The sequence below is a fragment of the Lachnellula hyalina genome, assembly GCF_007821495.1.
Source record: "Lachnellula hyalina strain CBS 185.66 chromosome Unknown contig00028, whole genome shotgun sequence".
Classification (NCBI taxonomy): Eukaryota; Fungi; Ascomycota; class Leotiomycetes; order Helotiales; family Lachnaceae; genus Lachnellula; species Lachnellula hyalina.
The window spans coordinates 39,056-54,715 of NW_022157142.1; the positions used below are offsets into that span (position 1 = coordinate 39,056).

Here is a 15,660-nt window from a genome sequence, read left to right on the forward strand (position 1 = left end):
GCCCCCTCCAGGTCGCCAGGCTGAGTCCAACCCCTGAATCCTATGTTTTGCATCTTTACTTGAGCCTCTCTAAATCGGGAACCTATAGATACTGTAGATATAGGGACTTTTTATTAAACTAGATTTTGGCATTTAGTTACCCATTATCTATCATCGTTATCATTATCTTCATCTTCATACATATATATCTATACTATATTTCTTTCCATCTTCCGACTCCTTTTCTGGTAGTAGAAAAAGCTGACTACTGCACCCTATCTTACCTAGGTACCTACCACCAGCTACTACTACCTTACCTTACTCATACTATCTTATCGCTTAAATTAGCTACACACCGCCCCTCTCCTCTAGCGTTTGCGCATTCCTCTCACTGGTCCATCACTCTCACTCCCTATCACACACTTCACACCATCTGGCCTCCTGGGGACACAATCTCAATTTCAATTGCAATTCTTGGACTCTCTATATATCCTCCAAAATCTTCACTTCTCAAATCCAGTCCTAATCCCACTCTTTAATCCTCCCCTCCCCTCCCAATCGCAATGGCAAACAAGCACGCATCAAATGGAGCTCCTCCTAGTAAGTGGGATTTTTTATTACCCCACGCATACTTTAATTTATTCCACACTTGCTGACTCGATATCTTCTTTGCAGCTCCAGCAGACTCAAATACCGGGGCAAACAAATTCTTCGAGGACTTTGGGGTGTGGAAAGATGCGCCTGTCTTGACGGGAAGCACCAAGTACGAGCCATTGCCAGATGTCAAGAACATTATGATCACAGGAGGCGCGGGATTTATGTAAGGATCCGTACCCAACAGCTCGGTCGGTACTCCCTACACGGCATTTTTCTAACAATCACAGCGCATGCTGGCTGGTACGACATCTCACCTTGACCTACCCCAACGCATACAATATCGTCTCTTTCGACAAGCTCGACTATTGCGCGTCCTTAAACAACACGCGCGTCCTCCAGGACAAGCGCAATTTCACCTTCTACCATGGCGACATTACAAACCCCTCCGAGGTCATGGACTGCTTGGAGCGCCACAACATTGATACTGTCTTCCATTTCGCCGCACAATCCCACGTCGATCTGAGTTTTGGTAACTCGTACGCTTTCACCCACACCAATGTGTACGGTACTCACGTACTTTTGGAGAGTGCCAAGAAAGTCGGAATCAAGAAGTTCATCCACATCTCCACCGACGAGGTCTACGGAGAGGTCAGAGATGATGCCGATGATCTGCTAGAGACCAGCATTTTGGCTCCTACGAACCCTTACGCCGCCAGTAAGGCCGCCGCAGAGATGTTGGTACACTCGTACCAAAAGTCTTTCAAGCTGCCAGTGATCATTGTGCGAAGCAACAATGTCTACGGACCTCATCAATATCCAGAGAGTATGTAGTGAATACTGTGACTGGAGGAAAAGCAATTGCTAACCAAAGTTCAGAGATTATTCCTAAATTCAGCTTGCTGCTCCACAGACGCCAGCCAGTCGTTCTCCACGGAGATGGAACACCCACCAGACGCTACCTCTTTGCTGGAGATGCCGCAGATGCCTTTGACACAATTCTGCACAAGGGCCAAATGGACCAAATCTACAATGTCGGTTCCTATGACGAAATCTCCAACTTGACCCTCTGCTCAAAACTCCTCACCTACCTCGACCTCCCCCACGAGACGCAAGAGGAGCTCCACAAATGGGTCAAGCACACCGTTGACCGTCCCTTCAACGACCACCGCTACGCCGTCGACGGCACCAAGCTGCGCCAGCTCGGGTGGGAGCAGAAGACCAGCTTCTCCGACGGCATGGCCATCACCGTAGACTGGTACAAGCGCTTCGGCGAGAAGTGGTGGGGTGATATCACCAAGGTCCTCACGCCCTTCCCTACCGTCACTGGTACCGAAGTTGTCGCCAGCACGGAACCCGTCGAGGATATCAGCGAGGCCATGGTTGTCGATTCGGACGACAAGATGACCTTGGGTAAGAAGCGGAAGATTGATGGCAATGAAAACGCTCAAGCTGTGCAAGCCTAAGTCATATTCTGTATACATGGGAACTCGGGAATTTGGATAGTGTGCATTTTGGATAAGGAGGGTTTGGCTAGAGATTTGTCGGCATCATTTATTTGTGGGGAGTTTTTCAGACAAATAGAGAGCTCAAAAAGGAGATTTACCATTTTTTGTTAAGCATCTTGGATATTAAGAGAAAGTTTTCATACATACTTTTTCTACCATCAAGTGCCATTTTCGTTCATAAAAAGATACTGCGAGGCTCAATATCTGCAGCTACCTAGGTAGGTACCTCCCTCATTTATTCTGCCATCCTCCGCCCGACGGTTACCATATTATCCAAGCCTGCGAGGTTGAAGGTCATGCGAAACCATAAAGCTCATAGACATTAAAGTAGCAAGCAAGTCCATAGATAAACCAGCCGTTCAGCCAGCCAGCTGCTCGAAACCCCCCATCTACAACATATGTACACCTTTCATCCCATCCCATCTTCTCCTTGCCCTTGCCCTTGCCCTTACCTCGCGCCAGGAAAAAAAAACATCTCAGATTCGGACCCGAAGACTACACTTGCTGTCATGTCATATCATATCATGACCATAGCATAGTATACTTTCTATCCACATACGTCACATCATTCATTCATTCATCCTCCTAGTACCTACAGTAGAAATCTAGTCAGTTAATCAGTACGTACCGTCTCACACTTATGCAAAACCGTCCGGATCCGTCTATCCTGAAAGGTTGGATGCGATACTGTAGATGCTAGCTAGGCTAGGTACGTTAGAATGTGAGCTTGTGAAGGTAGGATCCTAGGCGAAGTCAGTGTCATGTTCTTTCCCAACGCTTTGTCATTACGCAAGCGTGTGTGTAGTAATTGTACTGATTGGAAGAGAAGAGTGATTGGACTATGTCGCTTGGTCAAGATGGCAAGGAATATGGTCGGGGAGGTGTGACAATATTGCATGCATGCATGCAATTCTCCATGGTAGATTTACTCTTCCAATACTCATACTTATTCATTTCCGAGTTGGAATACTGCACTGCCTGGCGGCCCCATAAAAGAACATACAGTATTCCCCAAGGTTGCAAGTTTCTCGCGCCCCTTTTAGAGCTACAAGCTATGATGTTCCTAGTAATACCACCCACCCACAAATTAAAACCAGGGAACAATTTATTTCCCAGACTCTTACAACTTTACATCCGTCCAAAGACTTGCATCATCAAACCCTCCAAGGCCGTAATCCGCATTCAGTAGATTGTCTAAATCTTCCTGCCCTTGATATTGGGTATCCCAGTTCTCCTGTAAGAGGTGTTAGTTAGTATCATCTCATAATCAGCTAGGAGGGGGAAACGCACCCAGATCACATCATCTGTGGCATTGTTGAAGTTTTCGACAAGCGGTGCAGTGTACTCTGGGACTTGGTTATATATGGCTGGAAAAGTGCCAAAGTCATCCGGGTAGCTTGCTTGAGGTAGTAGTGCGAAGCTGGAAGGAGCAGATGCTGCGTTGACGGTTAGTTGATGCCAATAACATTGAGCGACAAGATGTACGTGCCCGTTTGAGAACTGGAAGATCCTTTAGAAGGGACCTCTTCGGTATTTCCAGCTACTGCTTCCGATGCAGTCGTATTATCTCGTTCCGATTTCCCATTACTATCCTGATGGCTTCACACGCCTTTTGAGCCTCGCGCGACTCGTCGCACTTCGTCAACCAAACATTGTAGGATCCGAGCAACGCTCTCTCTACAGATTGTCTGGTAATCTTTTCTTCGTTACTTTCTACGTTCTTGGTTTCTATGCCATAGTCAAGATCCAAACACAGGATAGTTGAAGCAAGTAGGAAGTCGTGATTGAGGATTGCAGAAATTTTCCATCGGTCCGCACTTAGATACCCACCAGGCTGCGTCTCTTCATGGAGCAGAAGCTGGTAGTTCAAAAGCTCAACGGCGGAGTCTATACATGCCTGGCGGGAATCTTTGTATCGAGAGTCCGTTCTTGCAGGTATGAGGTACTTCCGATGTAGGGTGCAGTGAGCACTGTCGCCGATGATTGCTAGATACATGCGCTGCATTATTACGTCGGTTGAGACGTTGATTGAGTTTTTTAATGGCCGCATTTGTAACGCTGTTGGTATGCTAGCCTGTGTGTCGTGTAAAAGTTTGTCAAGGCGCATGACTTCCACGTATGATACTGTTCTAGTGGAGTTGCTTTGGTCTCCGATCTGGGATTGAGCAAAGAGTAGTCTACCTTTGATGTTCATATACAGTATTGGCGTTGTTTCTGTTTCAGGTCGAGAGGGAGGTAGTTCTACCATGTACTTGTCGAGGTCTTCGTCGAACAAGCTGCGGGCTTCCATGGTGTCTGCTTCCCCATCGCGAATCATGCGCGGTAAACCACTAGATCACTGGGAGTTAGCTATTTCCTATTCAAGACGGTTTTAGGGGTAGAGGGAGCCTCTGTTTCCAGTTCAGGAAATTTGTAGGAGTTAGAGCACATGAGACGGAACAGAACAGAAGGGGACAAGGTAAAATCAAAGAGCTATTTCTCCTTACACTGCTAATGATGTAGCCATATCAAGCTGAGCAATCAATGTCCATGCTCTGCGTCGCATTTCTCCATGGAAAGGTGAAATTCTAGGGAAATTTGTTGCATCGCGGTGGTAGCCTGGCAGAGTCAATATAGGCTTTGAGAAAAGTTCCCGTAGTTGAAGAAGAGCTCTTGGATACTCAAGAGAAATTTGACAGCCCGGCTTTTACATAAAGGCGAGCTCAAGGAGAAAATATGACGTACCCATACGCATTGCTATGCGAGTAATGATACCCATTAGAACCCACTGCAAATTGTTAAAGTCAGAATTGCCTAATCAATAAACTTTTGCAGTTCGGGAGTATTTAGTATCTCAGACCCCTGTAGGACCTTTGAACTCCCGCATCTGTTCACGCAAGGGAACGATAAAGTTGGGCATTTTACATACACACCCGGCTTGCATGTCCTTGTTTTGGAAATGCTCGATAGTGAAATAAAGGAGAAGGGCCTCGACGCTATAAGGTACCGACTTGGTATACTTCCCGAGAACAAGACATTGTACTACTTTCTCTCGATAAATATTCATCAGGTATTGAGGATCTTGTGGCCAAGCCAGTGATTGATACATGACTCCTGGGTCCTTTTGAGATAGATATTGAAACTGGATTGCTAGACACATCATGCTAAACTAGTAAACAGTCTCGGATTAGTATGGAATATTTAGAAAAGGAAGAGTGAAAGAAAGTATAGAGATATAGTCCCAGAGGACGCTTCAAGAGCTCGGGGTGCCGCAATCAACCTACCAGAATACCCAGCCATATCACTGGTGCTGTAGAGGGACTTTCCCAGAATCTCTCGTACTATCTTAATCAGTTCCCCGTCGTTGAACATGGTAATCCAAAGAAGCGCTTACCTCTTTCAGGAACGTTGGACTATGGATAATAGCTAAAGATTGATTCAGACCATTGATCCATCATATTTGTTGACAAGTATGCTTACCAGGCGCCATATCCATTGCATTGAAGTATTTGGATATCAGTCGATCTACAACAGTCCTTGGAGGAATAGCAGCAAGTATTTCCTCTCTACTTGCATGGTTCTTGGCCCCGAAAAGCAATTCCGGTCCGTCAGGGCCCGTGACGTTTGTATCAGTAAAGGCACATTGTATTTGGCTTTTATCATCGTCGAAATGGTCCTTGAGCTCAGAAATCTAAATCCATTAACCAGCAGTCCCACATCAAGAGCATAGAAGTATACCCACACCGTCGAGGATGGCTGTCCAGTGAGCGCTATTAACAAAGTTGGTCTCAGCATTCTCCAGAGCTATCCTTCCAAATGTCTCTGAAAGATTGCTCTCATCGTCAGCATCCGATTTAGAACATGAGATGGGCTCTTGGGTTTCGAAAGGGGAGGTGTTCCCTGACGATGTTGTCACAACAGAAGCTGCTCGCTGTTGACCAGCTTGCTTAGTCTCCAAGGTCTTCATGAGTGAGACAACCAGTTGCTCCAACTGATTAATCTTGGTTGAAATGCCAGCATCAGAGTTTGGCATGTTCCGTTGTGCATGTGTCGATGGTAGAACATAAGTGCACGAGCTTGCTAAGCCACGACCAGAACACGAGCGGCATGGCTGATTACGATCACATTTCAACCTGAACAATCAATCAGAACGAGGTTGAGTACTTAGGGAGGGACAAATAACTTCTTTTGTCGGCATAGAGTACAGGAGAGCTGAATCTTTTCTCTTCGTCGAACGGGCTTGGGCACTAGCTTCGAAGAGGGTGGATGCCACTCAGGGGTATTTACTTGGGCAGAGACGGACAACAGATCAGACATTTTGCAAGGATGGAGGAGAAAGCCACAAAGTTGATAATTCGAATACCGAAGGGAGGACGGGCGTAAGGCGCAAGTGTCGACTGGACTGCAGGAGCATTTGATGGGTGGACAGTCACGTGATGACTCCTTCCCACGGGCTTAAGCTCGCTCCTCCGTCTTTATCGGACGAAACGAAACGATGCACTCATCATTGGCAGCCGCTTCTGGGGAAAAGGAGCAATGCAATGCGGGCCGAACCCCGGTCCAAATGTATTCCCGAATGCCCACCAATAGGATTGTCGTATGTTGGTAGTAACACGGGATCGCCAGAAAATGGTAACCTACGGGTATAAGTCGTATGAAAAGTTGCATAGTAGAGTGACTCTCAGGGGAGGGAGGGGAAGTGGGTTTGTAAGGAAATATCTCTAACCTTTAAGAAGAAGACTCTCCCCTGTTTCAATTCTCCCCACTTCCAGTGCTTCGACTACCGGTACTAACATTACAATTCTTGTGAACTTCCCTGGGTCTGTTTACTTTTAGGTGTAAGAGTAGTTTTGGTTGCATTTTGAGATACAATAAGCCTAGCTTTTGTTGCTCATAGTCTCGAACAAAATGTCACAAGGCCGTGCAGAGGCTTCTCACCAGACTCCAGAATCGATAATCTCAACAATAGACAAGGAAGAGCATTGCGTTGATATAGCAAATCATCCTGAAGAAGAAGAAGAAGGTCTTCAAAAGGCCATGAGGAGCATAACCCGTTTGCACTCAGAAAAGGACAATGGAAGCGGTCAAAAACCCTTGGATCCAAATATAGTTGATTGGGATGGCCCAGATGATCCAGCGAACCCGATGAACTGGTCGAAATTCAAAGGACTAGGCCATGTAGCCTTCATCAGTATCTTCACCCTCGTCGTGTTAGTATCAACCATCTACGTTGCTACTGGCCCAACTAACGGACTTTCTGTAGAAACCTTGCAGCGTAGGCAGTGATTTCCCCTTATTACCTACTCTGCTCAGGTATCTTCCAAGAGAGTAAAGCTAACTTCTCCATTCTCCGTAGCACGATGTACGCCCCCGGAGTGGGTGAACTGACGAAAGATTTCCACGTAACGGACTCAACAATCGGCACTTTGTCCGTGTCGTTGTTCCTTCTTGGCTTCGCAATTGGCCCTCTATTTGTGGCTCCACTGTCCGAATTGTACGGCAGATTGCCTCTCTACCATACATGCAACGCCATCTTCATTGTTTTCTGCATTGCCGCGGCTGTGAGTACAGACATCGGTATGTTTCTGGCCTTTCGATTCATCGCTGGTTGTGGTGGCTCCGCGCCACTCACAATAGGAGGCGGTACGATTGCAGATGTTATTCCGCAAGAGAAGAGAGGCGCGGCCATGGCATTGTATGCAATGGGCCCGCTATTAGGGCCGGTGATAGGTCCAGTGGCTGGGGGTTTTGTTGCTCAGAGTATTGGTTGGCGATGGACTTTTTGGATCCTGTCTATCGCTGTAAGTGCTGTCCTCTCTTCACCCATTGATCGGCTACTAAACCTTATTAGGGCGGCAGCATTGCTATAGGGGCTCTGATCTTTATGCGCGAGACTTATGGAAGTGTCCTCTTGAGGAGAAAGGCAGCTCGGCTTCGCAAACAAACAGGAAACCTTGACCTAATATCCATAGGCGATTTGGGACTTTCGCCGAGAGCGCTTTTCCTACACTCGATAGTACGCCCATTAAAGCTTCTCCTGTTTTCGCCAATAGTCTTGCTTCTTTCGCTTTTCGCAGCTGTCGTCTTCGGTCAGACGTTCCTTCTTTTCACAACATTTCCCACTGTCTTTGAAGAGCAATATGGCTTCACAACCGGCACTTCGGGTCTGTCGTACCTCGGCATGGGAATTGGAATGATCTTAGGAATCATAACTTTCCGGCTCTTGAGTGACAAGATCCTGAAAAAGGCTGCCCTCGACGGTGATGGAACAATGAAGCCCGAGTACAGACTACCATTGATGGTGTATTTGACGCCAGTAATGCCTATAGGATTCTTCTGGTATGGATGGAGTGCGCATGCCCAAGTTCATGTAAGTACTCACGAATTCAAGAATCATTAAAGGTTTGCAAAGACTTACCGAATACAGTGGATCGTCCCGATCATCGGTACATCCTTCATAGGAATCGGTTCTCTATTTGTCATTGTAAGTCGAAGGACTCTTCTAATCCATCAAACCAAAATTGTAAAACAGGCGGCTAACAGGGCATTTCTCAGATGCCAATTCAAATCTACCTGGTCGATGCATTCGGCGAGTATGCTGCCAGCGCACTTGCAGCCAATACAATGTTACGCTCCCTTGCTGGAACCTTTTTACCTCTGGCGGGGCCACCAATGTACAAGGCACTTGGGCTGGGTTGGGGGAACAGCTTGCTTGGGTTTCTATCGCTCGGATTTGCAGTCGTGCCAATATTCTTCTGGAAGTACGGAGAACAAATGAGGAAGAGATGGGTCGTAAAATTGTGAGTAGTGAAAAGAGGTAGAGTAAAAGGCTTTGCATAGTGTTTCGGAGCTGAACATTGTTATACTATCTTAATTTGAGAAGAGACCATAGAATAGACTGGCTGGAAGGTTTTATATAGCAATAATTATAGATTATATTCAGACCTCGCATCTATCCTCAAAGTTGGGCAATCGAGGTCTTTCCTCTCCACAAATTCAAAAGATACCATGAAATGAAATGAAATGAGACTGGACATATGAAAGGCTATTCCACGGTTCTGAGAGAGAAAAAAAGCTCTTCAACTAGAAGGATTACAAACAATAAACACGACGCTAATACACCCAAGACCACACAACGTGGGTCTCATTATTCTTGTCTAATCATCCATCCATGTCATCGTATCGCCAGTACATCTTGAAAACGATGTTAATCATCCGTAACCATTGCAATCGAAGAAAAATCATTTGAACTCATCAACTCGTTCCCTTATCCAATATCCTAATGTATGGAGCTGGGAAGAGACCCCTCTTTCCCATATATGTGCCATGGAACCAGTCTCCATTCACATCCTTGACTTCTCTGATCTCGGCACCTTTTGGAAACAGCAACTCATCGTTGGCAGTTTCTGAAGGGTACCAGCTCCAGAGTGCAATACCAGTCATGCCGATGCCTCCATCTGGTGGAAACCCACTCGCAATGCTAATGCCTGGCGCATTGATTGGTGGAATTTGCATCACATCCAAAGTGACGAGCTTGACGCGTGCTCCGTCTGCCCAACTCCACAGCTGAAGATCTAAAAGATCCGTGGACGTAAAGGGCTCCTCATGTAATCCGTGTCCACCTACGAGATCCTGCACAACCACTCTGCGCTGCCCGCCTCGGTTGTCTTCGAAGCCGGCGATAATCATACGATGCCCTTTTAGGCATCGGCGCCAGCCACTATTGCCATTTTCGGCACTGATACGGCGAGATGCGACTAGTTTCGGATAGCAAATCGTACAGATATCATAGTCCCCAGGTTGAGTATTAGGCACTTTACTGGTACAAGAGAAGCAGTGATATCGTGTTGAAAATGGCTGAATTGGATAATGGCAGACGTCGCATTTGGTGGAGAAGGTAAGCGGTTTGAAACGCCCAATATCCATAACGCCGGGCCCCGTAAGAATGGTTGCTGATGGCGGCAGTTGCTGTTCATGTGTTGGCGTCAGTGGTTGAGCGTCAGATTCCGACGCTTTAAATGTCAGAGGCAGTAGAGCGTGCGTGCAAGAGCGACCTTGGTTTACACAGAGATTGCAGAAACCCCAGTCAGCCTCATTGCAGAAGTCACAACGCCAGTAACATTCATTTGCCCAGGCCAGGCAACTTGCACAAAACGTACCACTCTGCAGCCTCTTCTGAGGATCATCAGTAGTAAGTGTCCTTCGACCATCTGCTCCTCCGGGAGCTATCCTTGGCGGGACATAGCGGTTTGCTGTAAGCATATGCGGCCTTTCTGAATCCGCAGGCAACTCTCCAGACTGGGTCAATCTGTCCCATTTCGCCCATGCTGCATAGCCAAACCCAAACCAATGTAGACATCCTTGCCCAGATCGGTAGCATGAAAGACAGAGGTTATAATTTCCACCATAACAGAAAGCACAATTGTAGTGGAGATCATACTCAATGTGAGGTTTTGCACATTTAGCACAGGTAAGAGAAGGCTCGGGAAAGAGCTGTGTGCGGGTCCTAGAGCTATGGGATGATGAGGACGTTGGTCTTGTGCCACTCGATAGAGCATTGGCTCTGTCCGAAAGAGTGGCCAGTCCATGATCTCTCGGAGACAACGGTGCAGGCAACATTGCTCGGTCGCTACCGGAGTTTGCTGTAGCGGAGGGGGTCGAAGATGGCACGAATATCTCAGTAGGAGGTTCTGCGCGGGTTCGCGGTTCTGTTGTTGCCGCAGATCCTGAGAACCCATCTGATCGAGCAAATGTTCGCATTCTGGGGCTAGAACTGGGTAGTTTTGGCGATTCTCGAGCTAGTTGTTCAGCGGGCAACTCGGAGGGTCGTTGGACAGTAGGATCTGTTGAACTTCTGGAGTTTGCTGTGACTAAAGGACGGGCGGAAGCTAGGTGGAGTGATTGAGGTCTATCACTCAGATCAATCTGGGATCGGGCCGCTGGTCTTGCTTCAGCTGCTGCTAAAGGTACAGGAGTGGTCGAACTTCGACTCCCGCTGGTAGTTCTCCTTCTGCGCCTGCCCTCGTCGCCAGAATTGACTTCTAGATGGGCAGCATGAGCCGCACTTAAAGATGTGGGCGGCCTGCTTGGCTCATCGCTCTGGCTAACAGCACTGGTAGTCCGAGAGTGAGTTCTTCGCCTTCTAGAAGACCGGCCACCATCATCAGCAGACGCTTCCCTTGACTGAGGGGCAGAGACTCGCTCCTCCCTCCTTCGGCCACTCTCGTCGTGCCTCCTCTCTCTTTCTTGCCTCGCCTTTTCGCTCTGTCGCCTTCGGAATGCCTCAGCTATCCTCTCACTGATTTGATCCTCCTGGCTCACATCAATGTTTTCCAAGTCTATACCATCTAGAAGTCCTTCTTCTCTAATTTGACGCAGGATCTCCTCTTCCATTTCGTGAGAATCAACATCGGAAGAACTGATTAAAGACCGTAAAGAAGACTGATGTTCAATTTGGCGTACTGCCGTCCGACTGGTCTCCTCGTGCCTTCTCCTGCCCTCCTCATTACTACGCCGTCGTCTCCGCTCGTCCCCACTTTCTGTTCCAGGCCGTAGAGAAACATCATCCCTAGCCCGTCTACGCTCAGAATCTGCTTCCCGCCGGCGCCTTCTCTCCCGCTCATCCCCACTCCTACCATCTCTGCTGACATCCCGACTTGAGTGTGGCCTCGAAGAACGCACCCTGCTATCGTCTCTCCTCCTACGCTCACGTCTTGCTTCTGGTGTTTCTACACCGACTTCTCTGAGGCTGAGATCCCTGACCTCGTTCAGCAACCTCTGGTCCTCATCTTCCTCTCTCCTCTCCCTGCGTGTTTTTTCTCTGGCTTCCACTTTCGGCAGAATTTCATCTCCCGGGTTATATTTCTTCTTCACATCCTCCTTCTCCTCGGCCGTTCTGCTTTTCGTTGGGTTCGCGGCCAGGAACATCTCTAATAGGGTAGTAACTTTCGCATCGTGCCGCGAATTTCGCACCGGCGCACGACATGATGGACAGGTATATGGAGATGTGCCAGCAGGCAGGGGGGTTGGAGAGTTGCGCTTCGCAGTGAGCTGCCAGCTGAACCACTCTTTCAGACAAGAGCCGCAGAAGGTATGGAGGCAGTCGAGGAGAGTGAGGGGTTGGTAGAGAACTTCCGTGCAGATCTAGACGTGGAAACTTGTGTTAGTATAATCCCATACTGGCAATGACTGGCGCCAAACTCCTCATTAAGACCTATCATGTTGCGCAAGGCATACTTCATCGCAACATGCGTTGGCATGTATTGTCTCGGCCGCGAAGGTTCTCGGGGAAAAGGTTAGATTGGGGGCCAGCTTACAGAACATGTCAACTCTCTCTCCAGATCCAGCCCTTGATTCTCCGGTTCCATAGCGTTGAACCTTAAACGTGAGATGGTTTTGAATAGAGAATATCAACCTTTGAGGCGGGGTATCCCCAGGTTTGGGCTTTTCATATTCTTGTACACAGGACAGGCAAGTTGGCTGTGGCGCTTTGTAGATCTTTCTGCAGGTGATTGGGGCTAAGTGAGGCTGGCTGACAACACAGTAGTAGATTCATGAATGGGGCAAATAATACGAAGGCGCAAAAAGTTCTTCGTTCAACAAGTTCCTCTCGTATTCACGTCCAGAAATAGATGTGAGTTCACAAGATAACACCTTATTAATATTTCGGATTGGCTGACTTATACAGATAAGCATCTAAATGGATAATACTTGACTACTCCAGGTACTTCATCCTCAAAGTGTTATAAGATGGATATCCGGATGTCCAAACACTATAAAGTATACTGTTTCACTATTTGTCAAAGCCAGCTGAAGAACAGATGAAGTGCCGCGGCTATGAACTTACGGAGGTAGCGTATTATTCAGTGTATGCCAATGTGTTCCAAAGACTTCTTCCATTATTGAAGTCTCCATTTCACGCGTATAGCCAGCCATTGTCCTAATTACCCTACTTCTTCGAGTGTCATCTGAATGCTTGTTATGTGGACTACTTTAGGGTAGCGAGATGTGTACGCCGTTCCATTTGTGGGCAAGCGAGCGAGAAAAGGGGAGGGCGGCCCTTTCCCTTCTTTCGTGAGTAGATTCCATTGAAGTTCAGAAAATTTGAGATTCGTTATATACCAGAATATTAGTGATTCGGATAATTACTGGTGCCGCCTTGCACCTCCACACAAGTCAAGACCTTCTCAGTTGAGTAGGGTATGGTATCTACTGTACAAGTCTTTTCATAGCTGGTCATCATCATATAGCAACAGCAGATAGATTTTCGCCATTAGTATGCCGCCTGAATTCCAAACGCCAAGCTTAGATCGTTAGTAGCTTCCAAAACAATGCTATGCAGGAACCATTAGGTACCAGATACAGTCTCATCATTCATGTTCGTCACAGTCTTTGTGGAGGAGTCATCTGCTTCCGTGCCGTCAGGTTTTCTCCCCACCAGTATCTTGGCCTTGAACCCAATCCCTCGACTATTCTCCGAATCTAAAGCGACACGTCTTGTAGCGTTGACCGCTTCTTCAACTAATTTCACCGCATCGTCCAGATCCCACCCCATAGTCTCCACAAGAAGTCTCAAAGAAACTGCCTCAATTCCACTGAGCTGTGTCACCAAGAATTGCTTCCCAATTTGCTGAGCAAGTGGATCATCCGGCCATATTCCTATAGGTATGATCTTGCTTGTGCTTTTGGCATCCACGAACCCGAGTTCGGTCAAGCGCTCCGGCTCTAGATGCAACGCTGTCCTCGGCCTTCCTGACAATATCGAAGCTTCGAGTACCGTGTGTAACCATTCAATGACCACTGGGTCATCTTTGAAGTACGATAAAAGAGCTTCATGGTCGTCAAAATCAATGATTTCGAGCCAACCTCCCGGTTTTAGATGATGAAAAGCTTCCGTATATATGTGTTTCCAATCCTTGAAAGCACCTTGCATAGAACGACAATGTATAAAGTCGAACTCATCCTCGTCCCACATCCAGCCGCCTTCTTCTTCTGCGTCATCGATTTCAAAGAAGACATTCAGTGGTGCGGCAGTAGGTTGTATCTTGGCTATATCCGTTCCTATGATTTCTGTATCAGGATATTCATCCCCCATTGCCATTGCCCATTCGCCTGTGCCCGTACCGATATCGAGGATCTTTTGAGGGTTGTCGAGAGGAACAGTTGTAAGTTTTTGATCCAGCATAAAGAGGAAAACATTGTGCAAGATTTGTGTGCGTGTCTGCTCTTCTTCGTCGTTTGGCATGTAATAATCCTTGACGTATCGTCGGTGATAAAGCGTGGTGTAAGAAATATCAGAATCGTAAAGGGAGCGTGTGGAGTTCCTGTAATAACAACCAATTAGTTATTGGTTCCTCACATAAATTCAGGAAAACATACAATGTATCGCTATCATCCCGCGGGGTATGGAAAAGTGTCCTGGAGGCACTGTCCAGGAATGGGCGTTCATAGTTTGACTCGTACTCCTCTCTGGCATCCTCCATTGGAACGTCGTCGTCAACAGTAAGAGCAATGTCTCCAGGCAGCGAGTCTTCCTCCAAAAGGTATTCTCTGAGTCGGTCTCCAACCATGACAGGCCCGACTGCAGTTAACAAGTTCCTTGGGGCAGATGATGAAATTGCTATATCGGTATCACCGAGACTGGCCTCGGCCTCGATTGTCCACCTGTATTTAGTGGGCTAGAGCGGGGATTATCATGACAAGAAAGGGTAAAACGAGAGCGTCTTGCAAAGAACACAGTGAACGACGAGTATTAACTCGTATCGAACTGCAAGGATTTGGAGCATTCAGACCTTGCTGGAGGTGCGCTGGATAAGAGGTAAAAGAAAGAAAACAAGTTTGACCCAATGCGCGACAGAAATCGACGCCATACTTAGAGGAGATAGAAAGGGAGGGCGGCAGACGACCGAGTCCATGCGCCTGGGAAAGGCTAACGGAGGCTCCACCGTGGAGATTTAAAGAATGGCACGGCACTCCACTGCAGGGAGCGGAGGAATAGATTAGCAGGCGGATGCTGGAGAGATCAGGAGCAGGAGCCGGAGTAGGGCAGGTGCACCGAGACAGTACTGGTAGGTAGGTAGGGTAGGTACCAGTACATCGAAGCTTCGAAGTGTACCTACGTACGGTACTTCGGTATTTTGGCAGGGATGAATGCATCCAGAGTCCTGAATGCGGGCGCTGGAAGTACGATACGGTACTAGAGAGAAAAGAACAGACGAGGAAAAGGAAGGAAATACTGTACTGTACTGTAGTGGAACTGGAGTTCATGATCATTGGCGAGGCAGCGAATCAACACCCATCCCAACCTTCGAGAACGTTTCTTTCCTTTCGCAGCGCGCAAAAGCGCTCTCCGCGAAATCCAGCACCCCTATTCTCGGAAATATAGGGGGCCCGTTGAACGCATCCATCTTCGAATCAGACCTGCAGCTTGCAACCCACAAGCTGCAATGCGGTGAAGCCTCGCCTGTTCGGTCAGCGAATTGGCTTGCAGCCTACATACAAAGCAACTCCCAAGAGCAAAAGTGGCACAGAAATGAGGCCGATGACAACGCATCAATCATGGCTGCAATGCTTGTCTTATCCTGCTGACCCGACAAATCCC

The 15,660-nt window shown here is 47.6% G+C and overlaps 4 protein-coding genes across 4 annotated transcripts; 2 read left to right on the plus strand and 2 right to left on the minus strand.

The window, feature by feature from the left end:
* Positions 1-542: 542 nt before the first annotated feature.
* RHM2 (Rhamnose biosynthetic enzyme 1) lies at positions 543-2,039 on the plus strand (the record flags this gene model as incomplete). The annotated part of the gene is made up of 4 exons (XM_031147290.1): positions 543-579; positions 655-799; positions 864-1,399; positions 1,453-2,039. The coding sequence occupies 4 exons, from the start codon at positions 543-545 to the stop codon at positions 2,037-2,039; spliced, it is 1,305 nt and encodes a 434-aa protein (XP_031007416.1).
* Positions 2,040-6,968: 4,929 nt separating this feature from the next.
* On the plus strand, positions 6,969-8,864 carry prlG_0 (MFS transporter; the record flags this gene model as incomplete). Its single annotated transcript, XM_031147291.1, has 5 exons — positions 6,969-7,335; positions 7,386-7,861; positions 7,912-8,430; positions 8,488-8,544; positions 8,616-8,864. The coding sequence occupies 5 exons, from the start codon at positions 6,969-6,971 to the stop codon at positions 8,862-8,864; spliced, it is 1,668 nt and encodes a 555-aa protein (XP_031007421.1).
* Positions 8,865-9,314: 450 nt separating this feature from the next.
* On the minus strand, positions 9,315-12,427 carry chfr (E3 ubiquitin-protein ligase; the record flags this gene model as incomplete). Its single annotated transcript, XM_031147292.1, has 2 exons — positions 9,315-12,203; positions 12,377-12,427. 2 exons carry the CDS (start codon positions 12,425-12,427, stop codon positions 9,315-9,317), a joined length of 2,940 nt encoding a protein of 979 aa, XP_031007422.1.
* A 980-nt stretch (positions 12,428-13,407) lies between these two features.
* LAE1_0 (Secondary metabolism regulator LAE1) lies at positions 13,408-14,629 on the minus strand (the record flags this gene model as incomplete). Its single annotated transcript, XM_031147293.1, has 2 exons — positions 13,408-14,383; positions 14,439-14,629. The coding sequence occupies 2 exons, from the start codon at positions 14,627-14,629 to the stop codon at positions 13,408-13,410; spliced, it is 1,167 nt and encodes a 388-aa protein (XP_031007419.1).
* Positions 14,630-15,660: the final 1,031 nt, after the last annotated feature.